General features: G+C 62.3%; 1 protein-coding gene across 2 annotated transcripts in view; it reads left to right on the forward strand.

Moving 5' to 3' along the window:
- Nucleotides 1-14005, forward strand: part of MEGF6 (multiple EGF like domains 6) — an 82873-nt gene that overhangs the window by 43907 nt on the left and 24961 nt on the right. Inside the window, exons 1-2 of one of the 2 annotated variants that reach the window (XM_066270637.1) lie at nt 5227-5509; nt 9899-10021. In XM_066270637.1, coding sequence (XP_066126734.1) covers nt 5341-5509; nt 9899-10021 — 292 coding nt within the window. In that variant the 5' untranslated portion in view covers nt 5227-5340. Of the gene's footprint in view, nt 1-5226; nt 5510-9898; nt 10022-14005 lie in introns of those variants that run through there. The other variant, XM_066270636.1, reaches the window with a different exon arrangement.

The following is a 14005-nucleotide window of genomic DNA, read 5'->3' on the forward strand; positions in this document are numbered from 1 at the left end:
TGGGGGTCAGGAGGGGGGTTAGCAGAATGCAGAGGGAAGACCGTGGGGCTAGGGCATCTTGGGTTCAAGGGGGAGGGTTGGACGCTCAGCAGGGACTGTGGCCTTGTCATGATAGAGCTGGGAAGTCCAGTGGTCTTAGGAGTCGCCTCTCTGCATTTCATGTGGATGGCGGCTGTCCCTGAGCTCAGTCTGTGCAGCAGGCGGCCTTGGGGACCTGCGAGGTGGCGCATGCATGGCCAGCCCTGACAGCTTCAGGCTTGAGCACCTTAGACAGCTATGTTGATGCTGGCTGGCCACCCCTGTGACCCAGTGTCCTGCGATCAGCTTTGGCCTTCATGTGGAGGAGGGCAACAGGACGGGTGACCACGGGTATCCAGTAGGCCCTGTGGGTTGCTGGGAGTGGGTCTGGTGATGTTCCCCGTGGGGTTGGTTTGCTTGTTCCTTCTGCCAGATTGGGTGCTTGCTGTGGGCCCAGGGCCAGGCTCATAGCATCAGCCAGAAACCTCCCCCCCCAAGACATTCACCCCTCACTGGCCTTTCCTGTCTCTGAACCAGTAACCCCACACTGGCCCTCAATATCTTCTGACAAGCCAGTCTTTGCTACCTTCCCCTTCCTACTTTCGCTGAAGCCAGCTCAAAGCCACCTCCTCCAGGCAGCCTCCCATCACTTGACCTTCACCATCCCTCATCTCTGAGTGCAGTGTGAGCCCCAGAGCTGTCAGTACACCCCTTCTGTGGTGTCTGCTGCCTGGCAGCTCAGATGTTCCCAGTGAAAGCCAAGTGTAGCTCCCATGTTCGCGTTGGGGATTGTGCCTGCATTGGGGGAATTATGCCCGTGGTGGGGGGACTGTGCCCCTAGTGGGGGTCATGCCCGTGGTGGGGGGACCGTGCCCCTAGTGGGGGTTATGCCCGTGGTGGGGGGGACCGTGCCCCTAGTGGGGGTCATGCCCGTGGTGGGGGGGACCGTGCCCATGGTGGGGGTTATGCCCGTGGTGGGGAGGACCATGCTCCTAGTGGGGGTCATGCCCGTGGTAGGGGGGACCGTGCCCCTAGTGGGGGTTATGCCCGTGGTGGGGAGGACCGTGCTCCTAGTGGGGGTCATGCCCGTGGTGGGGGGACTGTGCTCCTAGTGGGGGTCATGCCCGTGCCCCTAGTGGGGGTTATGCCCGTGGTGGGGAGGACCGTGCTCCTAGTGGGGGTCATGCCCGTGGTGGGGGGGACCATGCCCATGGTGGGAGCCGTGTTCGAAGTAGGTGAGGTCCCCATCAGCATTCCAGGGCTCAGTTTTCAGGTGCTCCGAGCTGGACCTTTGCAGGGCTACAAGAGTCTGGGCAACAGAGAGCCACAGAGAGGACCCGGTCACATGCAGACACATGTGCACACGTGTGCGGGAGACCTCCAGCATGCTCTGGGCCTGGCTCACGGCAGCGCCTCCCCGGGCAGACTGGGCCTTGGGTTTTGTGGCGCAGCGGGGCTGGGGTCCAGATGCCTGCGCCGTCCTCTCTAGGGAGGAACACGTGTGACGGAGGCTGCCCATCTTGGGCTCTCCCAGAGGGCTGTGTGGGTAAGAGAGGGGGCTCCCCCAGTTCCCGCCGGGCCCAGCCAAGGGCGGTGGCAGGCGGGAACGACAGCTGGTCTCTCGGAAACAACCGTGGTTTTAATTTCCTTTCCTTTGACTTGGTGAGAAGCTCGGGCGGGTAATGGGTTTACCATGAGGCTGACGCGGACGACTCAGGAGGCCGGGCCTGGCGCCCTGCTCCTGAAACCCATTCTCTGGCGGCGGCCCTGGGGGAGGGGCAGGGAGGGGGGCTCTGGAGGCCAGTCTGCTTGATCTCCGTGGAGGCAGGGTAGACCATGGGTGACCCCACACCAAAAACTGCTCCCCCTGCTTTGGGCTGGACTCTGGACATTGGGGGTAAAAACAGCCAGGCTGGGGGTTATCATCTGGAGACCAGAGGTGGTGGGGAGGGCTTTGGGCTAGGGGGCCTGGGGGGTACCCCAGGACAGACTGAAGAGAAGCCTAATAGATGGACGCCTTCTTCCAGCCCCTTCCTGGCCCCTCTCTGTGTGGCTGGGCAGCCCACCAGCGGTTGTCTGATCACTGGCTAGCCCGGTCCCTGAAACTCTCAGATGGCACTCACATGGCTTTCCTGGCCTTCAAGGCCCACCAGCCTGTCCCAAACCAGTCACGTGAGCCACCTGACTTTAGTGGAAGGGAGCAGGGGTAGGGAGACATCACTGTGCCTTCTCTGGGGAGGGATCTGTGAGCACCAAGGGACAGAAGCCACAATGGTGGTGGTGGAGGGGCTTTGCCAAGGTCTGCTTCCTGGCCCTAGGCCATGGCCGTTCTGCTCCAGAGCTCCCTGTTGGGGCCAGCGCTGGGCTGGGCCCAGCACTAAGTGGGGTCTGTGGCATCTGGGGAGTGGCACGGGCCCTTACCCGGTCTGGGCCCTGGCAGACGAGCCCGTGGCCCCCCAGGCTGGAAGAGAGAAGCTGGGGCTGCCCTGGCAGGCAGGGGAACAACTTCTGCTGACACAGACATTCTGCGTGTTTCTGCATTGGGAAGGCATTTCCCAAACAGCTTCCAGACCCCACAGCCATGGGCCGGATGCACTCGGTGGCTCTGAGGGAGGCCGTGGGTGGCTGTGGGCACCGTCTGGCTGCCAGTGGCATCCTGTGCTTGGCACACTGCTGCCCTCCATGGCCACACCCAAGCCTCACACCCCACACTTAGTGGGGATGGAGACCCAGAGTCTTCCGCACCCCAGTCCTGAATGTAACCCTCAGCGGGGTGAGGTCTCGTCACAGTACCCCTGAACCGTGTCCAGCCAGAGTGGGCACACAGGTCATTGCTGAGTGGAGGGCATGAACGCATGAGTGAGTGAGTGAGTGAATGTGTAAGTGTTAGAGAGATGGGCCGGCTGCAGAGGGAGCACAGAGGCAGCAATGGCTGGGTCTGCGGGGAGCCAGTGGGGGTGGTTTGCAGAGGAGGTGACCTCTGAATCGCCACGCAGATGCGCAGTAAGGACAGGCCTCTCGGCTGCAGTGGGAGCTGGGGCGTCCAAGGGCCAAGGCACCCAGAGGTTGCAAGGGCTAAGACCTGAAGCTGAACTTCCTAGAAACCCTTTGCCCAGGGTTCCGCTCAGATGCCGAGGGCCCTTTGCAGCCCAGCCTGGAGGAACCCCAGCGCTGGGTTCTGGCCGACAGTCCAGGGATGTCTGCAGCCAGAGACAGCGGCAAGCAAGCAAGAGAGCCCTGTTTGCTCCTGCAGGTTCTCTGCCCTGCCCAGCCCACTCAGAACTCGCAGGGTGTCTGCCCACAGGGAGCTACCAGGTGGCTCGGGGAGGAAGGATTTGAGTCCCATTGAGGCCTGGTCCCCTCGCTGGCCCCCCTCTGCCCTGTGTGATGTGGAGCAGGTTATTTCTCCTCTGGGAAAGGACTCTCGGAGTCCCGATGTGCAAAGCGCAGGCCCAGAGCACCTCTGCTTCTGGGCTCCCTTCTAGGCAGAATGAGGGTTAATTCTAGGCCCGTCTGGGCGGGGCAGAGAGTGGGGTGCCAGGCAGGAAAGAAGAAGGCAGGCCAGAGGGGCTGGGTGAATGGGTGACTGGGCAGCCCTGGGTGACGGAGATGCTGGGTGCTGAGGATGGCATGCGGGTGGGACATCACGAGGATTCCCAGGACAGAAAAGATGGCGCTTCTCTTGCCCAAACTTGTCAAGAAGCATTTGGAAGGCCTCAGTGAGCTTTAAGAGCCAGCGCCTGAAAGCTCAAGTCACTTTTCTTACTGGCTGATTTCCTCCTCCCTGGACCCCGTGGGCACAGAGGCAGTGGACACACTTGGTCCTGTTTCTCTTTTCCAAGTCACGTGTATTCCATGGCTTCAGGCTGCGGATCCTTAAGCTGGCACCTCTGCCCGCTGTACAGATAAGGAAACTGAGGCACCTGGCGGAGTCCTGGGACTAGTTTGTGTCATCTAGCTTTTCAGCGGGCAAGGACTCACGTCTGCCACCCCCAGACTGTGCGTGCTCTTGCCCACTGTGCCCTGTGCTGGGGACACAGGCCCCAAGCAGCTGGCTCCCTTCCCACCTGTACCGTGGGGTGGCCATGGGAGTGAATGACCCCTATTCGGGCCGGGATGTGAGCTGGAGTTCAGGTGGATACAATAGGGTAGTGCCAGAGTGATGGCCAGTGGGGCCTTTGTTCCAGCTGTTCCTGAGGAGGGGGTGGGCCTGGCCAGACTGGGGCCGGCTTAGGGGGGGTCTCTGGAGAGGCACCAGAGGCCAGCACAAGGCTGCATAGGTTCGTGGCTGCAGGCCAGTGCTTCTCAGGGCCTGAGTGCATAGGACCCTGGATATACAGCTGCTGTGGTCCCTCCCGGGGAGGGCCATTTTGGATGTAGCTGGGGTTCAGGGCTCTGCCCAGGGGACCAGGGGTCTGGGTTAAAGGCATGTCCACGGCTTTCCCAGACGGACACCTGGGGCTCACTGGCCCTGCTAGCCAGTCCTCCCTTGACTCTGGCCCTCTCCCACTGCAGAGAGGCTGTGGGGACCCTCTGCCTAGGCTCCCTCAGGGCGCAGTTCTGGTCTCTCCAGAACACCTCCGGGTTCCTCTGGGTAAGAAGACCCTGGTCCAGCGGAGAGCATGAGTGCCAGGTGTGGAACACCTCACTTAGGGGGTGCAGGCACTTCACCCCCAGGGTGTCCACTTTGGTGGGTTGGCCCCAAAAGGACCTGCTACTCCCAGCCCTCCCCAAACTTGGCAGAACTAAACCCCATCAAGCTGCCTCCAGGAAGCCCCTCGGAGCTTTACAAGGATGGCCTCCTTCTTTGCTTTGGTTTCTTTTCCTCGTTGGCTCTGGGAATACACGTCTGTGCACATGTGTCTGTAGGTGCCTGACTTCAGGGTCTGTGTGTGTCTTGTTGTGCATGTTTGCACACGTGGGTTTGTTTGCGCACAAGTGTCTGCGTGTTTGCGTGGGGGTGCCTGTGTTTGTGCGCGGCTCTGTGTCCGGGCGCGGACGGAACTGGAGCGGAGGAATGCGCGGGGCATGCAGTGTGCGAAGGGAAGTAGTGCGACGGTGGGGGGCGGCGGGGCGCGGGGCGGGCCCAGGGCGGGGCCGGGCCCTCCGGCGCCTAGGATTTGGCCTTTACCTGCGGGGGGCGGAGGGAAAGCTGAGAACTTAAAGGCAAGGGGCAGGACCGCTGGTGGAGAGCGGCTCCCGGCGGCGCCGACCAGAGCTAAGCGGGGCCGCTGCTTGTGCGCGCCTGGCGGAGCCGGAACCGGAGCCGGATCCGAGAGTGGGCGGCTGGCGGCCGGCGGAGCGCAGCGCGGCCCATCCGGCATGGAGGTGTCCTGGAGCCGCTGCGGGCTGGCCGCGCTCTGGTGCCTCGGGCTTCTGGGGGGCCTGGGGCGCGTTGCGGGCACGCACTACCGCTATCTCTGGAGGGGCTGTTACCCGTGCCACCTGGGCCAGGTCGGCTACCCGCTGAGCGTCGGCAACCAGAGACCAGGTGGGCGCCAGGCAGGCTCTGCGCGCGAGTGGGGCGGGGGTGCCCTGCTCGCTGGCCTTTCGTGCGTGCCTTTTGTTTCTTCTTTTTAAAGTTTGCGCGGGTGTTGACAGCCTGGAGTCTGGAGGGAGAGGGGCGTGGGCAATATCCCAGTGCCCTGAATCACCAGACATTCCTGTCCCCTCCTGGGCTGGCTGCCCAGGGCTGCTTGCTGACAGCAGGGTGGTCGCTTGACCTGAAGAAGAAAATCATCCCGGAGCCTTTGCCGGGTGGGCTGGGCACTGGCAGCTCTGGGGGGCCAAGCCAGATGTAGGCTCAAGTGGGACCTCCCTTTCCAGGGTCCTTAGAGCGTGAGCCCTTTGGGGGTCATGTGTGGATGTGGAAGGTGCTGCCCTTCATTCCTTCCCCCAACCCCAAGCCCTGGGCACCTGGTCTACCAGCCCAGTGGGCTGCAGGGTTAGCTGGGAGGAACCCAGCAGCCCATGGGAAATGGGTACATCCTGCCTTCTCCCGAATTGCTGATTTGGTACCCATGCGGGGCCAGCCTCCCTGCAGGGCCCCCAGTGAGTCATTACCCAGATACCTCGGGCAGTAGGCCATTCTAGCTCCCTAGTGTGGCTCTCTTCTTGATGACATTGGCCTTGCTTGGCTGTCCCCTGGGCCAGTCCCTGTCGCTCTCCATGCCAGAGGGCACACAGAGCTCCAAGTTGCAAGCTCTCTTCACCTCTCCTGGCTTTGTCATTCGGTCAGCTGGGGCCCAGGCTCTGTCCTGACGAGGTCCCCAAGGCCAGGCCACCACTGTCACTCCGTCATGGGTGGCACCAAATATCAGAAGACTGTGTAGCATCCGAAGTCTGAGCAGGGTGAGGCAGGGCAGGGGAACCAGCAAGCCCCACTCTGAGGCCTGCTTGGGCTTGTGGAGGGGCAAGGGGGCGGGCCTTTGGACAGTGGGGTGCGCTTTCTGAGGGTGAGACCCTGTGGCATGTTTGCGGGGAGGGAAGCAGGACTTGTTAAGCATTGAGTGGAGCTCTGGCAGGGTCCCAGAGGACTCGGTGAGCCTGTGAGTCCGGGGGAGGCTGCAGAACGGGCTCATTTTGGGTGGTTTCTGTCGGGGAAGCTGATTTGATCCTGATCGTGTGTTCCTGGGCCAGGAGCGGGTGTGATCGGGTGATTGTTGGTAGAGACACCATCATTCACCAGCTCAGCAGACACTGCAGGGCCAGACAGGCTCCCCGGGGAACCCACCCCGTGTCAGCTTGCTGATGTCACCCTGTTCCAATGTGTGTGGCATGCTTGGGGGTTGCCAGAAGTCCTCGGTCATGTTCGTGTATCTCAGAGAAGGGCAACAAGGGGACCATGGGGACTTCCCTATGGAGCTCCGGCCCAGCTGTTCTTTGAAGTTGCCCCCCTCTGGACTCACCTGCTGCTGGACAGATGGCTGCAGCCCGGGCACAGCAGGTGGCAGCTGGGCAGAGGCTGGGGGGGGAGAGTGCGCTTGTCCTGGGCCGCGCGCTGTCCCTGGCAGGGCTGGCTTTCCTCTCCTCACTCTTGGGGAAGCATGGAAGAGGAGGCGGTCTGGGGTGCCCACACTGTTACGGGAGCCAGGCCCCCCTCCCTGCTGCCAGGAGAGCAAAGTTTTCCATGGTAGTTTTGGAGTCTAAAGTGCCAATCAGTGCCAGGTTGGGACCCCACCATTTGGGGTGTCCCATTCTTCACCTTGTACAGTGAGGGCAAGCCTGGGGATGGAGCTCAAGGGGGTGCAACTTCTAGAGACACTGGGGTGTCGCCAAACCCCAGACAGATAGCAGACCGCACTGCAGGAGTCAGGGGGGCCAAGTGGGCCCTTCCGGCTCCTTGGTCTGAACCCTGTGTAACTTGTGGCTCAGGAGAGGACTCCAGAGATGCCAGGAACATGCTCTATGCCCAGTTCCCAGGGCTGCTGGGACAGAGTGCCACCACAGCGCAGTGGGCTAAGTCCTGGTGTGGACAGGGTTGGCTCCTCCCAGAAGTTCCAGGGGAGAACACTGGCCTTTTCCAGCTCCTAGAGGCGCCCGCACTCCTTGGCTCGTGACCCCTCCTCCATCTTGAAAGTTGGCCGGGAAGCCTCTTCAGATCTCTTTTTTTTCTGATTCTCCTGCCACCTTTTCTAAGGACCGTTCGGTGACATTAAGCCCACCTGCATGCTGCAGGATAATCTCCCATCTCACATGCCTTGCCCTAATCCCACTGCATTGGGGATGAGGATGTGGACCTCTTTGGGGGCCATGATTTAGCTGACCACACTCTCTTTAAAGACCATTGAGCCTGTGGTTCCTCAGACCCTGATCACGGCCCTGGTAACGGGGTCCGCAGCTCTGAGGTCATTGGGGATGACTGAGAAGACCTCTCTTTTGCCACCACTTGGCTCATACTGAGGGTGGGGCAGGCAGGGTTTAGGTGACTCAATCCTGCCCTGCTTTCTGAGTGAAAGACATGTCTATGAAGGAGCCTGGGTCCCAGAACTGGAGGGAACCCCAGCAGGAGGCTGTCTGGCCAGGTTCCGTCCCCCCCCCTATCAGCAGGCTTCTGTCACCCAGAGGGGTGAAGGGGAGGCCTCGGATCTGTCATCCTTGAACGGCCGGCCCCGCCATGTCCAGATGTTCAGATAGGCTGATGACAGGTGAAGGAAGGTGTGGCTAACCCTTGGTACCCCCTGCTTGTGCTGCTGATCCTGGACCCTGTGTCCCCCAGCAAGGCAGCCCCCCCCCCACTGCCAGGCAGGGCCACTTCGAGGTGGGAAGGGCATGGGGCAGGGGTCAGTGCCCCAGCCTGGGCCGGAGCGGGGTTTCTGAGAGAGGTTGGGTCACATGGGCGGCAGGTGTGCGCGCGGAGAGAGGCCGGCTCTTGGGAACCAGTGGGCTGCCCCCCCCCCCCGTCCCCACATGCTTTTTCCAGACTTGTCTCTCAGTTCAGTGTCCTTGTGGCCTGCAGGGCTGCTGGGGTGGCCCGAGGGGCAGCTGCTCCTCCTGGGCTCCCTCCCTGCGTGTGCTAGACGGTCCTTGTGCAGACCTGCCTGGAAACTGCTCACGGACGCAGCCCCCAAGGGCAGGCTTGGCCGCAGCCAGGGGTCTGCGGGGCTCAGGTGTGTCTCTGCTCTGGGACAGAGTACAGTGCCACCTGAGCCAGCCTCTCTTTAGCTGAGCATCTGGGAGTGAACCCAGGGGGACCATGAGGTCACCAGCATCCTCGCCAGCCTGCTGGCCCAGTACCTGCCTCTGGGGTCACATCTGGGGCACATCGGTGTCCCCCCCCTGCTTTACCTGCCTGCTGGGCAAGGCCGCTCGAAACACAGAAGCCCAGGCTTCCTGCCCACCCCTCAGTCTACCCGCAAGGCTCCCCTTCCCCCAAAGCCTTTCTGGGCACCTGCTGCATAGCCAGTGCTGGGCCCCGGGCAGTCACAGCAGGGCCTTGCAGGGCTCTAGAAACAAGGGCTCTGAGAGTGGGGTTGCTGCCTACTCTGCCCTGTTCAGTGGGTGTGGGTTGGCTCTTCTGCCCACTACCCCCAGCTGACCTCTGCCACCTGAGACTTCCCTCCATGCCCCTGTTCTCTCTGTCCCCTGAGACTCTTTGTGGCTCTTTGGAGAGCCGTTAGCTTTTTGCCTTCAAGCCCCTTCCCGTGAATCATCCTGGCTTTGTTTTGAGCACACCTGCTGGTTACCATGGTGCGTGCAGGTGGAGAGACTGTGAGCTTCACTTGCCCATACTCTCTGGGGGAGCCTCGGGGCTTGGGAAGGACCTGGGGGTCTCCCTGGAGTGGACATGGCCTGTGCATGGAGCAGGGGGCCCTGGGCTCCGTGTGTGTCGTTTCTGGGGCCCTAGGCGCATTCTCAGAGCGTGGGCTGGTGGCAGGGTGTACATCCCTGGGCAGCGTAGCCTGGCGGGGAGGCTCGGGGGATGGTCAGAGGGGCCTCGCCTGTGTGCCACCTTCGGCACCCTTCCATGGAGTGCTCGGATGGGGCAGTTCTGGGATGAGAGCCCGGAGGGAGGAGTTTTCCTGGGGGTGGTAATGGTGGTGGAGGTCGGATGGCGGGGACCTGGTGGGTTATTGAGCAGAATTAGAGGGAAACCTCAGCTCTGCAGTTGCTGGGAATGAGTTGTCTCACTAGCCGGGGTTTTCACAAAGCCGAAGACTAGCCCCCCCAAATCATGTTTTCTCCTAATGGAGCCACGCAGCTGACGTGGCCTCATCCAGTGAGGCTCGGTCAGTGGTCAGGGCCCCTGTCATCCTGGCCAGGGTGCCTGGGCCGGTCGCTTGACTGTTCCCGCTGATGCTCAGCTGGTAGATCGTGCGGAGTGGGTGGGCAGCCCAGGTGGGTCCTGGCTGCTCACCCTCGACCCTGTGTCCCCACCCAGATGTGGATGAGTGTCAGGTGCACAACGGCGGCTGCCATCACAGGTGTGTGAACACACCCGGCTCCTACCTGTGCCAGTGCAAACCCGGCTTCCGACTCCACGTGGACGGCAGGACCTGCCTGGGTAAGTGCCTGCTGCACCTGGCACCAGTGCCCTGCCCAGGCTCTTGGCCTTTGCTGTCCCCTATCCTCCTCTTGGGCACACCCAGGTCTGGGAGGAGGCCAGGGTCCCTGCCCTCCTGGGCTTAGAGGCACTGCTGTTATAGTGGCCCCATCAGCTGCCATGGGATGCCACAGGCCCCCTCATCTGGCCTGTCGTGTGTCTTCTAGCCCCGCTCACCTGAGACAGCTGAGGCTTAGGAAGGTGTAAGAACAGGTCCCTAGGGCCTGCCCTATCCCCATGCCAAGGTTGGACCTGGCTGGGCTCGGGCCATCTGCAGCCATACCTGAATCAGGTGGGGGGTGCCCAGGTCATCTCCCGCAGGCGGGGGTGTGGCTCTGTGCAGAGCCCTTTGCAGCAGAAGCCTCGGTGGTGGGTCAGTGGGGACCAAGGCTGGCCGCTGGCTGCTGGCCATGCTGCCCCCAGCCGGGACCGGGGGTGGGGGGAGACTCAGATGCTCACTGGGTGGTGGGAGGCTGGTCTGGAAGTCTGGAGGCCTGGGCCGGGGCAGGGCTGCATGAAGTCACTCTTGATCTGCAGAGCTGGGTCCCGGGCCCCAGGAAGCCTGGGGGGTTGGGCTGTGACCTGTAGAGATAACTGAGTGGTGGAATCTTGACCCTTGGTTCCTCTGCAGGCTCTTTTTGCAAAGGGGAGTGGGTCTGATGGAGGTGCCCAGGCCTCAGACTGCGGCCCCTGCCCATTCGGGAGGGTGATGAGGGAGAGAAGGGGAGAGAGCCAGCAGGCACCCACTGAGGCAGAGGGTGGAGGGGCTGGAGGCAGGGAGTCTGGTGTTGAGCAGTCAGGGCACCCCCTGCTTTTCCCTCCCCTCCGACCCTCTCCCGGCTGGCTCTGGACGCAGGTGCTGCGGGCACAGGGCTGACCCCTCCCTGCTGGCTGCTGGCTGCTGTCTGCGAGGCCCTGTGGGGGTCGTCCTCTGGGGGGCGGGGACGGGTGCCCCTTCTTTCTACCCAGAGCCCAGTGTTCTCTGGCTGGCTCTGAAGGCCTCCTTCCAGCCTGCCTGGCTGCTATGTGGCAGGCGGCCTGCCAGCCCCGGGGGGCCCCCCCAGCACACATTCTCACATGTCCAGGCTGCTGCTGGGGCAGCGAGGCAGCTGCCCCATAAAGTTTCTCTGGGATGGAAAGTGGAAACAGATGCAGGAATGCTGTGGTGTGCTTCAGACAAGAGGACGGGGGTGCGGCCCCGCCGCTGCCGCGCCAGGCGGGAGAGCAGCTTCTGGGAGCCCCGGCCACGGGCTCTTCGGCCTCGGAGTCCCAGGTCCCCTGGACGTGCTTCCACACCCTTCTTCTGGGGCAGGTTCTCCTTGGAGAAGGGCATCCGTGGGGGCTGGGTCTGATGGGCACCCACGCCCCCTCCCTGCTGTGGCTCCCCTGTGAGGGGCCTGGGGCTGGGGCACACCCTGGCGCCTCCCTCGTCTTCCCATCCACTGGTGGTGGCCTTCACAGGGACACTGACATGGGGAAGGACGTGTGGCAATGCGTGAGCAGTGTGAGAAGGGGAGGCTGCCCTGCGGGACTTTGGAGGGGCCCATGGTGACCGCTAAGAGTGGCCTCAAGCTGCTGGCTTCGGGAAGGGGTGGCCCTCAGCCTAGGCCCTGGCCCCCAGCCCACCCCTCTCCCCCCACCACTGCATTGCAGTGCCTCCCAGTGGCCTTTCCACAGACACGCCTGCCCTGTGCTGGGGTCCCCTGTGTCTTGATTTGTGGTACTGGCTTACTGTAAAGGGTCTTTTTGGGTCTGGTGCCAGGACCCCGGGTCTGGTCTGTGCAGTCTGGCATGAGGCTGCTGGGACCTCACCACCCCTTAACACTGGGCACCCAGACTGTGGGGGTGTGCCCCAGGGCCCCAGGCGCTCTGCACCCTCTGGTCTGGGTGCTGGTGTCCAGCTCACGCCCGCTCCCAGAGGAGGGCGCAGGTGAGGCTCCCTGCACGGCGGTGTCTTCCCGGAGTTGGAAATGCTTTCCCTGAGGCTAGTTTGGCCTCGTCTGTCTTTTATCTTTCTATGACCACGTCGCCCAGCAGGAAATATCCACCATGCCTGCACTCCACCCCGCGTAAACCCCCCACGCACCCACACACACACACGCACACCCACACACGCACACCCCCACACACACACCGACACACCCCCATACCCCACCCACACCCACACCCCCCTAGCTGTTGGCACATTCCCTGTTTCTGGGATTCCTGGGAGCGGACCCCTTGCCAGTGTTAGGCCAGCCCCCAGGGCTCCTGGGAGTATCCGGGTTAGTGGTGTGGTTTATTGGCCTGGGCCCATGGGGAGCGGCCTTCCCTGTGGGGCCTGGGCTTTGTTGAGAAGCTTTCAGAGTGGACAGGTGGTCTCCTGGATGCTTCATCACAAGCAGAACAGGAAACCTTTGCTCTGGGGGTGCCCGCCCTTCTCGCCAACGAGCCCATTTCGGTCGCCCAGGGACGAGCCCAGCTGCGGTGGATCTAACCTGCCGGCCGGCGGGTGGGGAGGGGTGGCCAAAGATCTCAGATCACCCATGGGAGCCTCCAGATGGGGCCCAGTAGAGGGCACTGCCGGGCCTATGCCAGGCTGCTGGACTCTCTGAGGGCCTGCAAAGGCGGGGGGGCTGGCCTCCCTGTCTCCTCTGGGAGGTGTGGGACCCCCCCTTCTGTGGGACTCCCTGTGTACAGGGCCTGGAGACGAGCCCACAGTCCTGTGCATGGTTCACAGGGGCACACCTTCTGAGCCCAGACTGCCCTATGGCCTCAGCTGACCTCTATGGGAAGAATCAGTGTGGGAGTGGGCCCCTTTTCAGACTTCCCCACCGGGGCGCAGGCCAGCTGTGGGGCAGTCGGCCCGGCTGGAGCACAGCTGCTCTGGGACCCTCCCTGGGGCCTGCTGGCATCCTCTTGGCAGGGAGTAGGAGGAGATTCCGGGGAGCCCTCCTGGGGCTTTGCAGACAGGGAGGGAACAGGCCCAGCTCTGCCGCTCCTCCCCACGCCAGAGGTTGAGTAAGGATTACAGAGATGCTGGAGGTTGGGGGTGGAGAAGGTACCCACAGTGTGGGGTAGGATTAGCCTACGTGTTGAGAACTCTCAGGGTATTGCCATGTCATGTTGCCCTGAGGGACCTGGAAAGTCCCTGGAGAAAGCAGAGCTTTAAGGGTTCCTTGAAACACACATAGAGGGCCTTGAAACACTCTTAGTGAAACTCGCCTCCAAGGCAAGGAAAGGCCAGGAAATGGGCAGCCTCCCGTACATGCCTCCCTTGCAAAAGATCTTATGGAAATGAAACACGAAATGCTTTTCAGTCCTTAAAAGTGAGAATTTGCAGCAAGGATTTTGCCCTTGGCTCTGACGCTGTGAGAAGTGGCCAGGCCTTGAGGCTCCCAGCCAGCCTGGCTGTCGGAGGAGGAGGGAGGAGGGAGGAGGAGGGAGGAGGGAGGAGGAGGTAGAAGAGAAACAGCAGGGTGTCCTGGGGAGCTCTACTTCAGGGTGCCCTCCTGGGTGCCCCCCCAGACCCTGAGAAGGGCGGGGCAGGGCCACAGGAAGCCCAGGACTGGTCCATCCTACATCTCATCCTTGGGGGCTCCAAGCCAGCCCCTTCCTTCCCCAACGTGTGGAAAACAGGGCCTTTGGGAACAGTGATGGGGTGACGTGTAGGAGGAGCCTTTCAAACACCGTGCACATGATCAAGGAGGCCAGCTCCCGGGGCCTGTAACCCTTTGCTCTGGGATGCCTCCTCTGTGTGGTTGTGCGCTCAAGCCAGTGGGGCACCTGCCCCGTACTCTCTCTGGGACCCTGGCCTTGGATGCTACTCTGTGTCACCCAGGGCAGGGCGTGCCATCCTCCTGGGGCCATGCGAGGGATCATGATGTCACTGGCTCGACCAGCAGAGGGTCTCTCCAGGAAAAATACCAGGCCGGTCACTTGAAAGAGGGGTGCTCTGTGTCCTCC

This window comes from Saccopteryx bilineata, chromosome 3 (genome assembly GCF_036850765.1).
Source record: "Saccopteryx bilineata isolate mSacBil1 chromosome 3, mSacBil1_pri_phased_curated, whole genome shotgun sequence".
In the NCBI taxonomy this organism is placed as follows: Eukaryota; Metazoa; Chordata; class Mammalia; order Chiroptera; family Emballonuridae; genus Saccopteryx; species Saccopteryx bilineata.